General features: G+C 39.0%; 2 protein-coding genes across 5 annotated transcripts; one reads left to right on the forward strand and one right to left on the reverse strand.

Moving 5' to 3' along the window:
- The first annotated feature begins 634 nt into the window (after positions 1–634).
- On the forward strand, positions 635–12,865 carry LOC137945260 (transcriptional corepressor LEUNIG-like). 4 transcript variants are annotated; one of them, XM_068791057.1, is made up of 19 exons: positions 635–651; positions 898–1,133; positions 1,692–1,789; positions 1,918–2,027; positions 2,982–3,353; positions 3,468–3,577; positions 4,141–4,228; positions 4,306–4,381; positions 4,555–4,604; positions 5,482–5,793; positions 7,008–7,202; positions 7,820–8,065; positions 8,177–8,294; positions 8,442–8,551; positions 9,105–9,254; positions 9,439–9,594; positions 10,984–11,100; positions 11,829–12,035; positions 12,448–12,865. In XM_068791057.1, exons 2-19 carry the CDS (start codon positions 1,102–1,104, stop codon positions 12,589–12,591), a joined length of 2,691 nt encoding a protein of 896 aa, XP_068647158.1. In that variant the 5' UTR covers positions 635–651; positions 898–1,101; the 3' UTR covers positions 12,592–12,865. The 4 variants fall into 4 exon arrangements, with proteins under 4 accessions (XP_068647158.1, XP_068647157.1, XP_068647159.1 ...); XM_068791056.1 differs by lacking the exon at positions 635–651 and having other exon boundaries at positions 767–1,133; XM_068791058.1 differs by lacking the exon at positions 635–651 and having other exon boundaries at positions 767–1,133; positions 7,829–8,065.
- A 4,724-nt stretch (positions 12,866–17,589) lies between these two features.
- LOC137946991 (gibberellin 3-beta-dioxygenase 2-like) lies at positions 17,590–19,152 on the reverse strand. The gene is made up of 2 exons (XM_068793284.1): positions 18,624–19,152; positions 17,590–18,302 (listed from the first exon to the last, which is right to left on the reverse strand). Exons 1-2 carry the CDS (start codon positions 19,115–19,117, stop codon positions 17,615–17,617), a joined length of 1,182 nt encoding a protein of 393 aa, XP_068649385.1. The 5' UTR covers positions 19,118–19,152; the 3' UTR covers positions 17,590–17,614.
- Positions 19,153–20,921: the final 1,769 nt, after the last annotated feature.

Genomic DNA, 20,921 nt, shown 5'->3' on the forward strand with positions numbered 1-20,921 from the left:
TTGTCTCCGACATGGAATGTTTCGTGTCATGTCGCAACGGGAGACGCGAGTACATTGCTTTTGAAGAATCTCGAACGGCACGGAAACCGTTTATGTTAAAAATACGAAAATACCCCTGTTCTTTAAAGGGAATAATTCTGGCTGTTACGAGTAAGTAGTTAAGTGATACTGACAGTTTACCTTTAACTAGCAGTCAACTTAGGTTTAAAAGTTTGGTGAACACGATTTGGTCATTCATGTTGAAGGGGGTATGTAAGTCATTTCACGAAACAATAGACGGAGGGCAGGTTAGATATTTGATTAAAAAAGAAGGGTATTTGTGGCGCTCGCACTTCCACCCCATGAAGCAATAATGATATCTGAGAAACTCAATCCACCAAAAGCTACCCTAAATTCTCGAGCTCTCTCGCTCGCAAAATCTGAACGACGAAAAAATAAGTTCACGAGAGAAGCATTAGCATGAGAAGTCTGTGAGAAGTCTTTTTTTTGTTTTAATAAAATACCCTCCTCGACTGACGTTTGGCAAACGACAAAGTCCCTTGAAAGCTTCAATAGACGCTTTTGTTGAAGTCACCTTGATTGATCATTTGTGACGGTGGAAGATTTGGAAGTACCATCCCTGTATTTCTTTAAGCCGCAGTCTGCATCAGAGTAGGGACCGGAGGAAGCTTCTTTTAGCTTTACTTCTCATTAGCTTCTCATACTAGTGTGCGGAAATCAAAGCTTTAGAAGTTCAACGAGTTGGGTGCTGCGAGCGAGCCACAGTCGAGAATTGGCAAAAACACACACACCCCCCTCCGCTTGCGCTTCTAACTCGTCTACCTTTTCGTTGTTATTCATTCTATTGGTTTGGTTTCTTTAAATTTGCCTGAAATAGTGAAGTTTTGTCTTCCCCAGATTTTTATATTCTCTCACTTTTCTTTCTCTGCCTCCCTTGGTGGTCTCTCGGGGTTTGTTTCGTGAAGCTCCGATTTCGTGGATGAGCTTCAAATGGGAGTGAGATCGAGCTTCTAAAAAGGGCGTATGTGGATAGATTTTAATGCTATGAGGGAATAACTGACATTTTTGGGGAGACCTAGCCGAGGCTTTGGTTTCACAATCATGTCTCAGACCAACTGGGAAGCCGATAAAATGTAAAGTTTCTGTTTCTTTCCTGTTCTCTTTGGGTTTTCTGTATTTTCCGTCGACTCAGTTTTGTGTAGGATTTGGGTTTTGATGGCTGTTGCACCACTGTTTTCCTTCTTACATCCTTATTTTTGTTTCTGTTATTGGTTCTTTTCTTGAATGGTCTATCGTTTCTTTTTGCAGTCCGTGTTTTTCTCATTTGTGTTCCAGTCCAACTCTTTTCTGTTAGGGTTTATGTTTGGGCTGTTGTATCTTTTCTCTTGGGTTTAGGTTGTGCTTTTGGTTCCCTTCCCTACTTAGATTTTTTTTTATTTTTTTTACCGTGTTTGTCCTCGCTGCTGATTTTATTTTCATTTTAGGGTTTGAGTCTTGGCTAATTAGATTTTTATTTGACTCTGTTATTTATGTTACTGAGTATTTATTTGCCATTTTTATCTGTGTTCTCCTATACTTCTCTTTAGTTTTGTTTGTTTTTCCCTATTTTTTTATTCATCTTTCTACGTTACCACTCTCATTGTTTAAGCGTACTTTGACTGGTTCTTGTTTTTGGTATTGTTAATCAACAGGTTGGATGTCTACATTTATGACTATTTAGTGAAGAGGAATTTACAGGCATCGGCAAAGGCTTTTCAAGCTGAAGGGAAAGTATCTTCTGATCCTGTTGGTGAGTTTGTGAGGGCATTCGTTGGGATGAAAAACTGGGATTCCTTTCTATTCTTTATTTAAAATATGATTCTCTTTCTACTCTCCGTGTTTGAGTTACCGCAAAACTGTTTTTTTTTTTTTCATCAGCTATTGATGCGCCTGGAGGGTTTCTGTTTGAATGGTGGTCTGTTTTTTGGGATATCTTTATTGCAAGGACAAATGAGAAGCATTCTGACGTTGCTGCTTCTTACATAGAGGTGGGGGTTGTTTCTTTATTTGTTTCTGTGGTCTTTGAGTTGATCTGCAAATATATCTTCTTGGGGTTTGTCAATTCCCTGATTTGCTTTTAGATTGGATGTAGGTATTGCCGAATGCATTTAGATCTCAAGTACTAGTCAGAGTGCTTTAGTTGTGTTTTAAGAGTTTGTGCAATGGTACTAATTTCCAGATATGATTGTACTCAAGTATGGCGACCATTATCTGCGAGTTGCATATTTATTCAGAGGCTTTTTTCCTTCTTTATTGTGTTTACGTTGTTGCATTTAGCATTGGACAAACAATATCTTGGTAAGTAGGATTATGTTCAGAATGCGGGCTTGGGTTTGCCTGAATGCAGTGGAGTAAATTTTTTATCTGATCTTTGTAATTTTTCCCCTCCAGAAGATTTCCTTTACTTGTGGTTGCAATCACTTGTTGTTATTTTAATGCATTTCTTTTTCGAAATTTGTTATGATTCGTGCAGATATGTGTAAAAGATGTACATTTTTAGTACATTTATTTAATACACTCTAACTTGTGGGAAGGCTATGTACTGCTGAGTTACTCTGTGATCACATAATAATTACTATAAACTTTTGAGGTATGTATATTGAAAGCTTGAAATAAAATGCCCAATACTGTAATCTCTTTGCAATTTTATGTAATCTGTGATGTTTCTTGAACATATGCGCATGATCAGTAATAGTCACATTCTTGATATAATTTTTTTAATATTTTCACATCATTCAAACTATAATTGATGAAATCATGAATCACTTCTTTTGGGCTTTGTGAGCTTTTGCACTTTATAGTGTTATTTGTAATTTACCATTTGCATGTGCTTGCAACACAGCCTTTAAGATAGGTCTTCACCGCGCACATTAAAACTCTTCTGAGACGTGCCTTTTTTAATGTAAAACGAGTAAAGGAAAATGTGTTTTATTTTATGGTAGACTCAACTAATCAAGGCAAGAGAGCAGCAACAACAGCAGCAGCAGCAGCAGCAATCTCAACAACCACAGCATCCACAACAACAGCAGCAACAGCAACAGCAACAACAAATTCAGATGCAGCAGCTCTTACTACAAAGGCATGCACAACAGCAGCAACAGCAGCAGCAACAACAGCAGCAGCAGCAGCAGCAACAGCAGCAGCAGCGAAGAGATGGAGCCCACCTTCTCAATGGAACAGCTAATGGCCTTGTAGGAAACGACAGTCTTATGAGACAAAATCCTGGAACAGCTAATGCCTTGGCGACAAAGATGTATGAGGAGCGACTAAAGCTACCTCTCCAGAGAGATCCTATGGATGAGGCATCTATGAAGGTTACTATTTCTATTTATATTGTCTGTTGGCATTGCTTAGAAAAGGCAGTTTGTGGGGTTTCTTTTAAGGCATTGCATGTGGGTCTCTTATCATTAATGCCGTAATTAATGCAGGATTCCAAACTTTCTTTGCAGCAAAGGTTTGGGGACAATGTTGGTCAGCTTCTGGATCCAAACCATGCTTCGATGTTAAAATCTGCTGCAACACCTGGTCAGCCGTCAGGGTAAGTTTGATGTTCATGATTCATAAATTTTGTGTAGTAATTATTTGTGTTGTTTGCTTATTTTATTGTTCGTTTATATTTTTATATATGTATCTACATACTGTGGTAGTCTTGTCGTTGATCTTCAGAAGTTTTGAGAGGACTAGACTTTCCCCTTACCTTGCTTTTGAGTCAGATAGGTTTGAATTGTCATATCCTGCGCATGCTAGTTTGTTTTTAGCATTGAAACAATCCCTGTAGAAAATTTCCTTGTAGTCAGATTGACTGTTTTATTGTTTTTTTTTTCTAGTCTACTGGTTCTAACCATCCAGCATCATTTTGGGATTTTCTGTGTTATGCACAACTGGGGTTTGTGAATCATACGTTGGATGACCGCACTGTGTATTAGATCCATGCATTTGTTTTTGTCATGCCTAACCTTCCGGAGGTGTATCAATTTGTCTTCAATGTATTAACATGTCTCACTTTGCAAACTTGGTTACAGTTACTGAAATCACTTATTGATTGTTGTTTTGGGCAACTTGGTTACAGTTATACAATTCATCTGTTCATTCATTTTTCAGACAAGTTTTGCATGGTGCTGCTGGTGGAATGTCTGGTGCTCTTCAGCAAGTTCAAGCCCGTAATCAGCAACTTCCTGGGTCTACACAGGTATTCGTTAGACCAAATATTGTATAGTCCTTTTTTTTTTACATATTTCATGTTATGATTATTAAACTCTGAAACAGGACATAAAGACAGAGATGAATCCAGTTCTGAATCCACGAGGTTCAGGTCCTGATGGACCCTTACTTGGAGTTCCTGGTATTAGACTTTATTCTAATTTGCTCATAATCTTTCTTTTTGCAGTTTAGGTCTTCATCTTTCTTTTTATTTCTTGACCTTTCTGATCATTGCTTTTGTACACAATGAAATTTGGACGGTTTGGTATTTAATTATCACAAACTAATGATCGTTACTTGTTGCTGTTTCCTCAGGATCTAATCAAGGAGGCAACAACTTGACTTTAAAAGGATGGCCTCTCACGGTATGCATTTCGTTTTTCACTATTCCATGCAATGTGATATGCCTTACTGTTGTTTTTTTCTTATGCTTCACTATAGTCATTTTCTTGTTTTTAATGTGCCATTCTTATCTTATAATATTCCAATTACCATTCTTTGTACTGCATGTTTGTATCTCTTTTGTGCTTTAGCTTGGACTATTTCCAGTTGGATTAGAAGATCGTGATTATTGGGTGTTATTCATCTTCAAACTCAAAGGAAATATGAGGGGGCGGTCGTTTTGCCTTTCCTCCTCCCGACTCTGTCGTGTTATATCTTGTCTACATGGTATTTCTATCATGGGTCTCCTGTATTTGTAGAATGCTCTTGTATTTTTTGCAAGTTGTCTTCTCATTAATTGCTAGAGACCTCAATAGAAAAGCTTAAAGGGGATGGGGCAAATAGTTCTAATTATAATATTCAAATATCCATGGAGCAAAAAATATTCATTTTCAAAAAAATACTTAAATATCATTAAACAGAATCAATCAAGTACACTCACCAAGGCTTTCACAAAAAAAAAAAAAGGATTTTTAGTGTGAAGTTTTGTATTTTCAGGGTTACATTATGTAACGTGTGTCTCTGTGTAGCCAATTTTTGAAAAAAGAAATAGTTAGAACATGGCTCCAGTGATGATGTTGAAGTTGACAGTATCCAGTCGTTTTATTAATGAGATTTGCAATACAATTTTTTTTGCCTAGGCTAGTTTGTGCAAAATTAGATTTAATCAAGATAGCTGGTTACATCTGCTTTTCTAATGCTGGTTGCACCCAGTTTTAACTGTATCCCTTCTAATACAGGGGCTTGATCAACTTCTAATGCTGGTTGCACCCAGTTTTAACTGTATCCCTTTTAATACAGGGCCTTGATCAACTTCGATCGGGTATTCTACAACAGCAAAAATCATTTATGCAGTCCCCCCAACAATTTCACCAACTTCAATTGCTGACCCCACAACAACAGCAGCTTGTGCTACAGGCACACAACTTGACCTCTCCATCAGCTGGTGATGTTGACAGCAGAAGGCTAAGAATGCTACTAAACAACAGAAATATGGCTCTGGGGAAGGATGGTCCGTCAAATTCTGTTGGTGATGTGGTTCAGAATGTTGGTTCTCCAATGCAAGCTGCATGCCATGTGTTGCCTCGTGGTGAAACAGATATGCTAATGAAGGTTCATGTCTCGTTTCCTAAAAAAATGTCTGTGATTTGGCATGCAATGTATGTTTGGTAGTTTCTTTGCTATGATTTATTGTGGATACCTGTTCAATCAGTAGTTTTTTTCTATTTTTTTTTAATTGAGAAGGTGTTTGAAGTGGTGCTTATCATGAAAATTAGCTTTTCTTAACAAGTTTGTTAGTAGTCAGACTTGTTTGATGCTTGTGGTTAAAAGGTTTGCAACAGCTCAATCTGTTAGCTTTGTTTTTGATAGTCTTGAACTTCAGTCTCTTAGTTTGCAGCAAAATGGAACCATTTATTTATTTTGAGCTTGTTGTAATTAGAAACTCATAGATTTATCGTGTAAGATAGTGCAGAAGCTTCTCTCATGAGCTTTGTATTCAAGTTTGGCACTTTGATGTCTCATTCGATTGCACAAGGGTTTTGTTCTTGTATAGACCTGCTTTGATATTCCCTTAAATCATTATGGTCTTCACAATATTATTTTGATATATCCTTCTCTCTGATCAATGATCATGGGGGGGGGGGGGGGTAGTCGGTTGCCCTAGTTTAGGGGCTTGGGTGTAAGTCTCTCGGGTTGGGGGGTGTGCACATGTAATCAACATTAAAAAAAATGTCCTTCTTTATGATGGCTGACAAGATTGAGTGGGGGAATTCACCAATTCTTTTTTTATTCTCGATATGATTGCTTCATGTAAAATTTTTGTCAAGCTGAGAAATCTTTGTAGGCAGTTTTTTTTTTTTTTAATTTGTATTTTTTGTTGTATATCAGCTTTCTTTTTGCTGTATTAAATTGTCGAGGTCTTTGTCTAACATAATTTTTGTGGGCTTTGGAATCCTTACTTCAAGATGCTTTAGGTGTCCTGAAGCCTTCCACTCTTCCTTATTACACATGTAATCAACATTAAAAAAAAATGTCCTTCTTTATGATGGCTGACAAGATTGAGTGGGGAAATTCACCAGTTCTTTTTTTATTCTCGATATGATTGCTTCATGTAAATTTTTTGTCAAGCTAAGAAATCTTTGTAGGCAGTTTTTTTTTTTTTAATTTGTTTTTTTTTGCTGTATATCAGCTTTCTTTTTGCTGTATTAAATTGTCGAGGTCTTTGTCTGACATAATTTTTGTGGGCGTTGGAATCCTTACTTCAAGATGCTTTAGGTGTCCTCAAGCCTTCCACTCTTCCTTATTGTACTTTTCTTTTGTAGTAGAAAATAGCTCAATTGCAGCCACAACAGCAGCAGCAGCAGCAGAATTCCAACCCTCAGCAACAGCTGCAACAGCACACACTATCCAGTCAGCAGTCACAGAGTTCGAATCATCATCTTCATCAGCCAGACAAAATGGGACCTGGCAGTGCCTCTGTGGATGGTAGCATGTCCAATATGTTTCGAGGAAATGATCAGGTCAGTTTTTTTTTTTTTTTTTTTGCTGTTTTTTTATTTTATTTGCTTGTATGTGAGTTCGATTAAGAAGTATCTTGGATTATCCATGTATAGAATTGTTTTTTAGATTTAGAGATGTGTTAATACCCTGCTTTACTTTCACCATTACAAGTGCATGATTGTATTCGAATATTGGTGGCTTGTGGATTGGGCCCTTTAGCTCCATGACCATGTGGGTTGTTTCAAGTGTGAGGTATTAGTTCTGGGTCTCACCTGAGCAAGCGGTTAAAGAAAGAAACAAATGGTGCAATAGTGATATAGCAGAGGAATGTGCTATCCAGTCGTCTTATTTATCCATCAGGGGTTAGAGTAGCATTTCTGGCATCTGTATTTGACTGCCTGAAATCTGAAATGTAATGAGCATTACATGTTATTTAACATCTGTTACACGGGCTGTAATCTTTCTTTTACCTTTACAGATGTAACTTAATTTTCCCCTCCAAAACCGAGATGTATATGCGGCTGTAGAGTTTATGTAATGCCAATGTGCCTGCTCCTGATTTCCTTTACTGTAGTGATTTTCTTTGTTTCTTTTTTATATATTTCTATATTCTAAATTTGCTATGATGCTCTCCAAGACTTCAAAGACTCAGAGCGGGCGAAAGAGAAAGCAGGCTGTGTCATCTTCTGGTCCTGCTAATAGTTCAGGAACTGCAAACACTGCTGGACCATCCCCAAGTTCAGCCCCATCAACTCCCTCTACTCATACACCAGGAGATGTGATTTCAATGCCTTCATTGCCGCATAGTGGCAGCTCATCTAAGCCCCTAATTATGTTTGGCTCTGATGGAACGGGAACTCTTACATCACCTTCAAACCAGTTGGTATTTTCCATTATTCCTGCTTTGGCTAGAAAAGGGTGACAATACCTAATTGCGTAAATGCCATTTAACAATGGGTTGTGGCAGTGAGATGATAGAGATTTTCAATTGCAGGCTGAAATGGATCGATTTGTTGATGATACCTCATTAGATGATAATGTTGATTCATTCTTGTCTCCTGATGATACAGACCGGCGTGATACGGTTGGCCGAGGCATGGATGTCACCAAAGGTAGTTACGAGCATTTGTGACTTTAGTTTCATCTAGGGATTTATGTTGCATTTGATAATTGATGGTCCATTTAATGGTTTCTATAATTCCACTTCTGTTCTTTTTATAAAGCTCATTGATGTGAAGTATTAGTTTATGTTATGTCAGGATTTACGTTTACGGAGGTTGCTTATGTCCGAGCTAGTACCAGTAAGGTTGTTGGTTGCCACTTTTCATCCGATGGGAAACTGCTTGCCACTGGTGGTCATGATAAAAAGGTGTGGACTCTTTTAGATGTTAGTCATGTTAAACTAGATGTAGTTCAAGCTACTTAGTGCAAGTTATTGTCAGGTTCTGAACAAACATATTAATTTGAAAAATGAATTTTGCTTTTCTTTTTTTCTCCTGATTGTTGGAAAGCCCATTCAAAAAAAAAAAGAAAAAAAGAATTGAGTAGCATATCATCTTTTTAACTTCAGACTAGTATTGTTATAGTTTTATGGTATGGATAAAGATAGCTAAAGGTTTCTCCCAAAAAAATAGAAATGAGGCACCCCAAAAAACTGGTGAAAATATGCCAAATTCAAATCTTGTTTTGGTTTTTATAGTTCGTTTTCTTACACTGTTTTTAATGTTCATGCTCCTTTAATGTTCCGGATAACTTCTTGAACATTTCTGATAATGTAATCGTTTGGTTATTACACTAATATTATCATAATTCGTAGGGTCTGAGAAAGAGGATTCTGAACTTCTTGCTGCATTTATTTGTGAAGAATTTGTAACTTTGTGATGCTGCATATTTGATTCTATCTGGTAATTTTGCAATTGCAGGCCATACTGTGGCATACTGACACATTAAAACCAAAGGCAACATTGGAAGAGCATTCTCTGCTGATTACTGATGTCCGTTTTAGCCCAAGCATGCCCCGTCTGGCCACATCTTCTTTTGATAAAACTGTCCGGGTCTGGGATGCTGATAATGTTAGTTGCCAAATTTTAACTTTTTCTTGTGTTTCTGTTTCTTGATATTTGTAGCAGTCTTTCTGTTTTCTGACTGAATAAAGGATCGAAGGTGGATTTAAAGAGATTCTACCTTTCTCAATGATGCGTTCCAATGCTTGAAGTGTATATGATGAATTCCTAACTTTATGTCTTTCTGCTGCAGAAAGGCTATTCTCTTCGCACTTTTACTGGACATTCTGCATCAGTAATGTCCCTGGATTTCCATCCAAACAAGGAGGATCTTATCTGCTCTTGTGATGGAGACAGTGAGATACGATATTGGAGTATCAATAATGGTAGCTGTAATAGAGTATTTAAGGTAAATAAATTTTGGTTCCTTGTATTTGAAGAAAAATATTCATCTCATTATAGTATAAATGACAACTCTGAAAAATACACCCATGCACCCAGTTCTCCTTACTAGTGTTCCTTTCCTACTTTGGGGTGGGGGGCTTCTGGATATAATTTCTACAACAAAAAATTATGAAGTGTGTTTTAGAGTTCTAGAATTAGTGTGACTTTTGGAGTTATTGTTCCCAACAACAGAATTCTACTGTTAGTGTGATTGTATTAGAATTACTCAAAAGTTAATTTACATGTTATTTAATATGAATAATATAATTAAAAATGTTCATTATTAAATCTAAAACAATTAATTTACATTATTTCAATAAATTATCTAAAAATATTTATAATAGAGGTCTAAAATAGTGAAAAGTATAAACTTATATTAGCTTAAATATTTTTCAAGTTTAAATAACAGAAAACATGTAAATTAAATTTTACTAAATATGTATTTTCCTGCAATAATAAAATATGGATTTAAAGTTTATAATATATTATGTTAAGATATGGTACAATTTTTTTAATTTTTGATACTTACTTTAAGGTAAGTACTAACATGTTATGGATTTATTTTATTTTTTAATATATTTAATAATTATAAAATATACATATTTTTACTTTTTAGTAGGGGAGGGCCTACTCATGCCCTTTCGTTTGTCTTTTGAGGATGTTGCCCTCCCTTGCATAGAAAAAGGGGAGGGCTGATACCCACCTCCCATTAGAACAATGAGGAGGTTCCTTCCCATTCCTGTTCTTTGAACGGAGAGGATAGGGGAGGAAGAGAGCCCGACCCTCATACTCTTTCTCCTCCTCCTTCAATGGGGATGAGGCCCACCTACCCCTTCTTTTGGAAGGCCATGGTCTTTTAGTTCTCACTGTTTGTTGGAATAAAATCTCTGTTTTTTTTTTTAAAAGAATGACAGATGCTTGCCTCTCATGATCCAAAAAATGTATCTTTGCTGGAGTTGGGTTCGTTTCTCCTGGAACAGAAACGGACTTCCAAAAAAGTATAATGAAAATGCATGATGAGGAATATGTGATGAAATGATTCCAGAGTTAATGTGAGTACACTAACTCTGGAATTGAATTCCAGTTCCAGAGTAATTTCCATACCCATTAACAACCCAACCACAACCCCCTCACAAAGTCATGCACACGGAAGAACCCCCCCCCCCCCCCCCCCCCCCCCCATACACACACACACACACACACACACACACACAACAACCTACCCACATGCACACAGATGGAACAGTTTTCTTTTTCTAATGAACTGCTGTTTTAGACATGCATGTGTCTTGGCTACACCTGTCTCAAGCATTTGTTTTATTTTAGTTTTACTTTTCTTTTGCTACATGTGTAGGGTGGAACCACTCAGATGAGATTCCAACCTCGGCTTGGGAGATATCTTGCCGCTGCTGCTGAGAATGTTGTATCTATACTGGATGTAGAAACCCAACTTTGCTCATATTCTTTACAGGTTGGATAACTACTTGTCAGTATTTATGCAAAAATACCGTTGATTTTCTGTTTATGTACCATAGTTCCTCATTAACTTAAAATTATACAAATCAAGCTACCTAATTGAATTGGTGAGTGTCTGCAATTACTGTCATTCCCATATAACATGTTAGCTTTGTTAGTTGCACATGTGCAGATGGTGTATAAGTTTCATACTTGAATGGCAGATGTATGACATGGCATGCTGTGTCTGCTTGAATTCTGTTGGCCTAGTCTCTTCTTCCTCCAGCTATGTCCTTCTCTCTGGGAGTTCTTACCCAATCTCATTCTGTCCATTGTCTCTTCTCCGGTTTCATTCTCTTATAGCTTACACCCTCCTAGGGGCCAGCTGCCTCATGGTGGGGTTACCATTACTGTCAGTTACTGTCTGCTATCCTCACATCCACACCTAGAGAAGGAAACAGAGGAGAGGAGAGAAGAGAAAAAGGATGGATGGGGAAAGAAAGAGAAAGGCACTAACAGAGGCAGAAGAGCTTGGTGGAAATCAGTGAGGAGAAATTGAAGCAGTAGGATAGACTGAAAAATATGTTTTTATCTTGATCTAGTATGCTATATCTGCTTGGATTTCATGTGAGAAATTTCTCAGGTTATACATTTGGAGTTGTGATCTTTGTTAAATGACTTTTGACTTTTGCGAAACTGTCATTTATCTATCGTGATGTACTTCACTTGTGATTGTTATTATAGGGCCATACAAAGCCTGTGCATTCAGTTTGTTGGGATCCATCAGGCGAATTTGTGGCTTCTGTCAGTGAAGATTCAGTTCGGGTCTGGACAGTTGGTTCTGGAAGCGAAGGTGAATGTGTTCATGAGTTGAGCTGCAATGGCAACAAATTCCACTCCTGTGTTTTCCACCCTACTTATCCATCTTTGTTAGTCATCGGCTGTTACCAGGCAAGTGATTTCTTAACCTTCCTTTATGGAATGCTGAAACTAGATGATTTGCATTGCCAATCTAAAAGTCGAATTTCTGGGTTATTCGTTAGGGAGTTTGACTTGGATTGGGACATATACGTGGGATATTCAACAATATGGAATTGATTTTGAGAGACCTGATTTTGCCTGCCTTGCCCTGTTATCAAACATTGCTTTATTTCTCACAATTTTTAGTTTTTGGTCTCTAATCTTCCAAGTAAGACATGCCACCTTTAGAGTAGGAAGGGTACAATATATTACTCGCAATAGAAAGAGCATCTTTTTCTTCTTTTTCTGATTGCCTTTATGTAGAGGTTTGTGTCTTTTATATTTGTGTGTGGGACCAATTAATGGGTTCTAACATGTGTTGAACTTGCGAACATTTGTGCAGTCTCTCGAACTATGGAACATGACAGAGAACAAGACGATGACCTTAGCAGCACATGAAGGGCTGATTGCATCATTGGCAGTGTCAAGTGCAACGGGCTTGGTGGCTTCTGCGAGTCATGATAAGTATGTTAAACTCTGGAAGTGATTGGTATGTGGAGCATCTGTATCATCCTTAGGATAGGTCTAACATCTCCTAGTGCGTGTTTTGATCTCGGAGGGGCCAAGTAGGAAATCAGTAGCTAGGCCCTGATACTGGCTCTTCCTCTCCTCCTTGCACATCTAACCAGCAGAAGAGTCTTGTTACTTCGGAGTTACTAACCGTATTGTTGTAGTCTTAACGGTATCAATGTGATATGACACATACAAAGAATTAAATATAGTAAAATCAGTCAAGGAAACTATTCTTTGTTTACTCTTTAAGTTCTGTAATCCTGTCGATCCTACTACAGTATTGAGCAATGCCTTCTGAACGCGGGTCTGCAGATGTTTTTTCTTGAGCGAGGATGTTGCTGCCACTGGCATTTTCCTTCCTAGTTGGATCTGCTGATCATAATCGAATCAATACCGATGTTCTTAAGCAACATTAATTGGACGTCTTGTCTTTTAAAAAACATGTTAATTGGAATTCTGTTTCTCGACCTGGGCATCTTGTTCGAAAGACGAGAGCAAAATCCACCGAGTAAACTATGACACCTGACGGTGTGCAAGATAACAAATAAACGAGTCAAATAATGGAAGCTCTTGAGTAAGCTCGTAGTAACGCCTTCGTAGATTTCTAGTGTTTAAAAAGCTAATAGCTACCAACAACATGAGGAAATAGATAGATCCGTATACAGCCATATTAAAATTTCTATGAACGCCTTTGAAAAAATGGGAGTCTATGTGGATGAAAGACACAACAAACACGACGTCCCTACTTCAGCCTATATGCTCTCTATTGTCTGCCTTCTGGATGGTCTGGCTTCAAATGTCAATTTCAGGGTATTATTTGAACAGGTTTCATGGGTGTCATTAGGCCGGATTGGATTCATGGTGTTGGCAATGACCCAGATGCTCTTCCAAGTGTCGCACTGGGGACACATGTTGGAAACTCCCATTTGATGTGTTTGCTTCATTAACTTCTCTTGTTTGTTATTCCAGCCATTTCTATTTATTATCTCTGGATTTCCCATTTGATGTGGATGTTGTTAACGTTTTTAGCTATGTGATCATACTCAGAAAGCAAACTTATTGTTAGATTTGAGGACGCTAATACTGTCTGAAAGGGATCGTGTTTCTTCAATCATATCCAGCTGCTGAGTTGAGGTCGGTAGCCTCTTTCTTTACCTTGACGTTGTCAAATGTATTTCTCTGCCCAGCTTTTAAGTCTTCGATTTTAGCATCTTCAACTTGAGTGAAACCTGATGAGAACGAGTTACACTTTCTTTGCTTTGACATGACTCTTCATTGTCTTGTTGTGTATATGGCTGGCTACCCTTTCTAGTTGATAGTTTTTCTGTGTTCTCTGTTTTCTTGTTCTATCGTTTCCTTTCTCTCTCTGTTTTCTAGTTTCCTTGGGCTCTTTTTGCATTTTTTATTAAATTCCTCAACCATTCAAAAAACGAAGTCTCTTCATTGTTCTCATTTTCATTATGCGTCAAGTATGTTCAATCAATAGTTTTATAATTTGTTATCATACTTTACATCACTATAACTGTGGCGCTTGTAAATTCCGCTAGTTATTTATGCAATAAATTTGAGCTAGAATTTTCTTTTGGTTGAATGGTTGTCATTTACCATTGCGAAAGGCTATGAATCTCACGTCTCCATTTGCTATTACTAGTGATTACATTACTGGGGCATGTGAATGTCTTGGAATTGAAAGTCTTAATAAATTTACCATAAAAAAATAATTCCAGTATTAGTGTTCTTGAATTACTCTTGTTGTTTTTCTCTCCTTATTTGCAGAACTCCACTTTTTATCTAAGAGAGATGAAAGTGTCTTCCAGAGGAAAGACATTTGTGTGCTCCCTTCCCCTTGTTATCCATCCACTTCTTTATTTTGTCAGAGATTATTTACTTTTAAATAATTTCATGCTATGTGTTATTATGCGATAAAGTGTTATATGAGAGACTTGAATGCAAATGTAGAGGGATCAGGTTAGATGTAGTTTTCACATAAAAAATAATGGCAGATGTGCCCTAACATATGTAATTAGATATGTAATAGAAGCAGAGTGACTAAGCAGCATGGTATTCATTTTTAAGATAAAGCAACACTCTTTATTCTGTTTTCTGTTTCTTCTCCAATTAAAGACCCATTCCCCATCTATTTGCTCTCTTTTGTCCTCTCTCTAATGTGAACTGTAATTCCTGAAAGCAGGATGATTTTGGAAAAAAAGATATACTGGAAATCTATATCTTGGAAGTGGATCTCTGTAACATATATTGCAGTTGGTAATCCAAAATAACTTTTTTTGTTGAATTGGCACTCTCAAATAATCATTACATTGCCACTTAGTTACCCACTGTTGATGAGAAGTGACTCTTACCTTGATGTTAGCCGGCTGATAGGAAGACATCGTTCATTGTTTAAATCATTGTTTGCACATCCAAAATGTATAACCATATCAGGTTATTTTACCTTTTTTTTCTTTTTTTTTTTCAAACTAAGCCAACCTATCAGACTGTTGTATGTTTCAATGTGAAGCAGCCATTCAGAACTTGCAGAGAAAGTCAGTGTCATTGTATGCCGCCTGAAAGTAGGAATTCCTCATTAACTTTTGTTTTTGGCGATTATGAACTAGAAAATATACAAGTGAATGAGGAGGGGAATTCCCCTTTTGGATACAGCCGTTAGTAATTCGTCCAAACTTACCCAAGGAGCTGCAGTCATCTTTTTTTTTTTTTCCCCTAAATTTATTTAGCTATGCAGTTCTTTTCTCTTGGAAATGCAGTACCTCATGCATGACACAAAACTATATTCGCAGTATTCCTTGAAAGTAAGGTGTAGAAAATTGGATAAAGTACTTGTCCAGTTATTAGTCCTATGATTTATTTTCTTCATACTTGATGTTCTTAGGTATGAACATCGATTTCGGAATTGTATATATAAATCCAGGTATGATGATCTTCTGTTAAGTAACCCTGCAATGATACTGCCATTTTAGTCACCCTTTTATTGGATGATCCTGATGCTATGTGAAAGAGTGGTTGAACTGATACATCTGCTTCAATGACTAACAAGAACAAATTGCGCCAAACTCGTAAATATTATGCTACTTACAATTCCTTTCTAGTTCTAAAGGAACTGATTTCCATTAATGCACAGGTTTGTGTGATGAAAACAAAATCACGTGTCTCAAATTAGTTATACTATTATATTTATTAGTATCAAGTTGTTATCCTAGAAATTTGCAAGTATGGCATTTCAGAAGTTTGACGATCTGTCTTCGTTTTGCTAGTTTCAAGATGCTGGAACAAGCACAGCTAGGTGCACTAAACTCATTGACTCAATGGAAGGAATTCTGGAGGGAACTCAGCAGGTAAGTACTCTTTATGTATTTGAATTTTTTATTAGTTAAAAAACATGATGATCACAATTTCCAATGCTGAAATTTTGATGTAACTGAAGGTTATTTGTTACGGATGAAGTTTAAAATAGTTGAAAATATAAAATCATCTCTGCTGCCAAATTTTGGGAAATCAAAAAGATGATGCAACATCCATGTTCTTGAAAGAAAAAAAGAAGAAGAAGAAGCTGTGCTTACTGTTTCTAATCCTTCCTCAGAAATTAGAAAGGTGAAGCTTGGGCTTGAGACAGAGCAGAAAAACTGTGAAACTCTGAAGCAAAAGTATGCTGCTCCCTTGGCTTTTCAGATTAATTCCTATGGATCATACATAAAAGTAGCACTATGATAAGTTAAAAGTCAAAAATCCATTTCAATATTTCCATACTATCAGTATATTTGCTCTCTCAGTGAGGTGGATTGGTGCGAAAAAGATATGTGATGGTAGCTTCAGACTTGTCTTTGGGGAGTCCAGTGCTGAGTTTTACCACATGAAATATAATTAGAATGGGTTCCTTATTGATAGTTTTTGTATGAGAAAGGATTTGAATTTTGTCATAATTGAAAGCCCTTGTACTCAGTAGCGGCTTCATGTTTGCTCTATTGTTTCATGCCATTTCAAATTGTAACTTCTGATATGCAAGACGAGTTTGCATCATATTTTTGTATCCTAACACTTGGTCAGATAACAGACAATGTAAACTGCCAGGAATTTAGAGCAATTTTTACTTAAAAAAGGAAACATTTAGGATCTGTTTGTAATCCATGGAAAATAATAGAATAGAAAGAAAAAAGGAGATAATAATTCTAATTTTCTTTTTTTCCAAACAGACCTTATCTGAGGCAATTATTTATCTGAGGTAAGGTTTTCTGTAACCCAATGTGTGAATGTAAAAGAATAAACAGCCTGGGCTCTCTGGGTCGCTTTATCAGGTCTCCCATTCGGCGATTTCCCTCCCACAGGAGCAGACTCTGGTTGGGACTTGATGGCCATGTGGGTTCTGCGCAAGGGCAATTGTGAGCCCAGAATCACCTCAACTATCTGTAGGGCCTAGATGAGAAGTACATGAGACAGGCCCATGCTACAAGCACGGTACGTGAAGAGAATCCCATCGGAGACTGCAAAATCCCATGGATCATGTTTGTACTACCCCTAACACAAGGTCGCACATCAGTTTCTCATAAACTGACGGAGACTTACGTCGGTTCGATTTTATGGTTTTCATGGACGACAAGGGTGGTTGCAGAGCCTGTGATTTAACTTGTTTCACTGATCTCTTTGATTGTCTTTTAGCTTGGGAGGGATCCTTCTGATCCGGGGAAAGAAAATGTCGGCTCTTGTGTCTATTAGCTCAATATTCAAATGAGAATCCTTCATTATCTTTTGGGACTCGAGACAAGAAGCCAACGACGATTCTTTGTTTGCATCCATATCTTATTTTGATGCAACTTACACGGTCGGCCCTGGCCTTCGGGAGCCAACAACGTTTCTGATTCCCTTCCTCAGATGCTAATCCCTTCCGGCTCCGCATTCCTAGCATTCCCTCACCGCTTACCAGTAGGAGGAAGTAGAAATTCAGAAAACAACTAGGGTCCAAAACTGCATCGGTGGTGGTGAGCTTAGCATGCCTTGATGCTGGTTTTATTATCGCAGCCGCCGTTACGATCATCCGTTGCTGTTTCTTCGATGAAGCGGTCAGCAGTGGATTGGCGGAGTGCCTGGAGTCGAAGCAGAGAGAGTGACTTGTTGAAGTGCCTGGCTTTGAATTTGAGATACTCGGACCAACTCATAGAAGGGTACAAGGGACTGCTCTCCGGTCCCACCAGCTTGTCTAACGGAGAGAGCCAAACATTGCTGGGTGGACCCCAGAAGTAAGCGACGGACAGGCGGTGGCGGCTTCTGTTCACGACGGCGCGGTGTAGAACACTCTTGAAACGGCCATTTGTGAACATGTGGAGGAGATCGCCGACGTTGACAACTAGGGCCCCTCGAAGAGGAGGCACCGTCACCCATCTTTTGGTCCCTCCGTCTTCGTCGTCCCCCAGAACCTGCAGGCCGCTCGTGCTGCTTTGGTAGAGGATCGCGAACAAGGGGGAGTCCGTGTGCTCCGCTAGCCCCATCGCCCTCTCTGGGTTGGGGCACGCTGGGTACCAGTTGAGTTGAAGCACAGAAGATGCGCCTACCATTTCCCCGCCCTGCCCTGCCCACGTTACTTCCTCCTTGCTTATCTCCAGTGAAGCCAGCATCAGCCACATGAGCCTCCGTGCCAGTTTCTTCATCTCCTTATCGTATTCTTCCATTGCTTCACTGCATCATACAAAGATAAAAGTTCGATGAACTCAATTCAATTTGCGTCCAGAGTCGTTCTCGGATTAATCCGATCACTTTTTTTTCTTTTTCTTTTTTAATCTATTCGAGGAAGATAATGCGGCTGCACTGCACCGTGTCATTAGCTCGAGTCACAGCATGAACTGATCCTGACCCTTTTCGAAGCGTCATTTGTTTGTGACCGAGTCACTTACACGTTTTACAAAAAAGTAGCTAAAAGTACAGATATTATCTGTGAACAGGACAGCATACCATCGATACTAGAAGAAATCCAATAGTCTGCTAAAGTTACGTTCTTACCAAAATTGGGAACACTCCTGTGGCTGTGTCCAAAGAAGATGGGCATGTTCGGCGGGGGAGCCAGCAATGGTGAAGCCTTCAGACCATAACAGCTTGGAGAAGAAAGTAGAGATGCGGGCGATGCCATAGCCTGTCAATCCGTCGGGAGGACGCGCAGCCTTGAGCTTCTGTTGCGCAGGGAGTGCGAAAAGACGGCGGGCTTGGAACTCCACGTTGTCAAGAAGCCTCATGGGGATGCCATGATTTGTGAGTTGAAACGCCCCCCACTTTTCGCACGCTTGCCCCATGCGAGTCGCAGCGTCTGGCTGCGTGAGGTCAATAACGGGTATGGGAGACTGACCATTCAAGGACCGATCGTCTTCTCCGCCGCACGGGTAGTCTTGAAGCTGGGGCCAGGCGTGCGAATCAGGCACTTCATGCACGGTCTCGAAGTCCAAGCGAGGCTGATGGAGGTTGCCCGGATGGGCCATTATGGCCTCTGTAAGTGATGACATGGTAACTAGAGAATTGAATGAGGTGGCTTAAAGATTCGGCTGAGCTCTCAGAATTCAGACAACTTCGGCTCTTCCACTATATATGAGAAGACAGAGAGAGAGGAGTAGGAAGTTTTAGCACAGTAGCAGCAGCAGTAGCCGCAGTTGAGAAGTAACTTGAAGCTAGTAAGCAATCACAAGCTCGCTATGAACGAGAAAGCAAACTGAAAACAGAGAAGAAGATGAAGTCGGAGGGTTAAGAGATTATATAGACCACTTGAGGTTGTAAGTGAGGGAGATAGTGATAAAGAAGGTGGGGGTGGGTGTTGGAAGGAGCTTTGTCTTAGAGTGGTGTTGGAAGGAGTGTTGAAGGATGGAGACAAGGAATGAAATTGATAGTGTTGAGACAAGGGAAGGAACAAAAATTTAAGGACCAACTTGTCCTATTGGGGATTTTAGGTGGCTTAAGGGCAATGCTAACTCATCTATCTCACCTTGAAGAGGTCTCCTCTTCCATTCCCATGTGCCTGTGTCTTGTCGTCAAGTAGAGAAACATCCATTTCATCTATACATTCGATAGTCCGTTTTCCATTCCTTCACCATAAACCTACAAAACCCATCGTCAGTTCCATGCAAAGCGACTCAAAGTTCCTTACCCCTCTTACCTCTTATCCTCTTGTGCTTCTTCTAGGAACTGGTGAAGTTTCTCTTTGATCAATGGAAATTGACCTGATCCCAGGAGACAATAAAAGGAACAATTTCTTTATTATTAGTATTTTTTAAAGCGACTTGGTCCATGGAGCCAATTCTGGGGAAAACGTTTCTACCACTGGTCCAGAGATCAATCAATCCATAGATTCTCTAAACTATGCACGCTACCAGACAGAACTAAAGAGTCTAGATTACTAACCTTGGCTCACAAACGAAGCGGCCGTCTGATTCCTTCCCTTGTCGACCGAATCCGCTGTTTCTGTCTGTTGCTCCTTGGCGAGACTCAGGAAGAAAGATGAACGGCAAAGAAGTTGTAAAACGGGAGAAGCGTTTCCATGGGGAATGAATTCCTTCAGCGCTCCATGATTTAAAGTGCATGTTGACGTTGAAGCAGCCGGAGGTGCGCTGGCACAGATTCGATTCACGGTTCAATTTTAGGCAAATTTGAGAGAACGTTCTGTATACAGCAAATGTACCCACAAAGAAGTTCTTACTTGCCTAATACGATTGACCCAAGAGATAAGATAACGTCTACCAAATTTATTACTTTCTTAATAGACTCGGCTGTATCAATAAGAAAAAGACCATGCCGACATTACTGCTTTGTTTCCGATACATCTTCCCTGAGATATTGACTTTCCTAAGCAACCTTGGTTTTCGTTGAAAGAGAGGTCCCTTAATAGATTCGTTTTCCTAACGAGGTAGACAAGAAACTAAATGCATTGAATTTTATTACTTGCCTTTGCTGGATTCCTTCTTCTTCTTCTTCTTCTTCTTCTTCCTCCCTTCCATACTTAGAATGCTCCCTGTTCTAAAGGTTAGAGCCCACAAGGGTATGTTTGTCGTTTGATGAAAGTGGGAAGTGGAGTTTAATCCTTTCTTGTTCCAAGGTCCTCCCTCCATATGTGGAGAAGTCTCCTTTTACCACCTTTCCCCTATGGGCAAACCGATTCTTTGTAAGATTCGCTGCTCTCACTGTGGCTCACCTCTACCTTCTTCTGCACAACGGAAGGTACTCAGTTCCTTTGTCTCCCAATTTTTTGTTTCCCATCTCTTTCCGTGACATATTCAGTATAAAGGGCAAACAATCTCGTCCCCAATCAATGTCCATTCT

Source organism: Aristolochia californica, unplaced genomic scaffold (assembly GCF_029961685.1).
Source record: "Aristolochia californica isolate CCGP_79_NKW_82.1479 unplaced genomic scaffold, dmAriCali1.0.hap1 SCAF_12, whole genome shotgun sequence".
Classification (NCBI taxonomy): Eukaryota; Viridiplantae; Streptophyta; class Magnoliopsida; order Piperales; family Aristolochiaceae; genus Aristolochia; species Aristolochia californica.

Coding starts and splice junctions, on each gene's coding strand:
- LOC137946991 (XM_068793284.1), bottom strand. CDS start 19,117: ATGTCATCACTTACAGAGGCCATAATGGCCCATCCGGGCAACCTCCAT. Junction 18,303..18,623: donor CAGGAGTGTTCCCAATTTTG/GTAAGAACGTAA, acceptor TGTATGATGCAG/TGAAGCAATGGAAGAATACG.
- LOC137945260 (XM_068791057.1), top strand. CDS start 1,102: ATGTCTCAGACCAACTGGGAAGCCGATAAAAT. Junction 3,578..4,140: donor ACACCTGGTCAGCCGTCAGG/GTAAGTTTGATG, acceptor TTCATTTTTCAG/ACAAGTTTTGCATGGTGCTG. Junction 9,255..9,438: donor GGGTCTGGGATGCTGATAAT/GTTAGTTGCCAA, acceptor TTTCTGCTGCAG/AAAGGCTATTCTCTTCGCAC.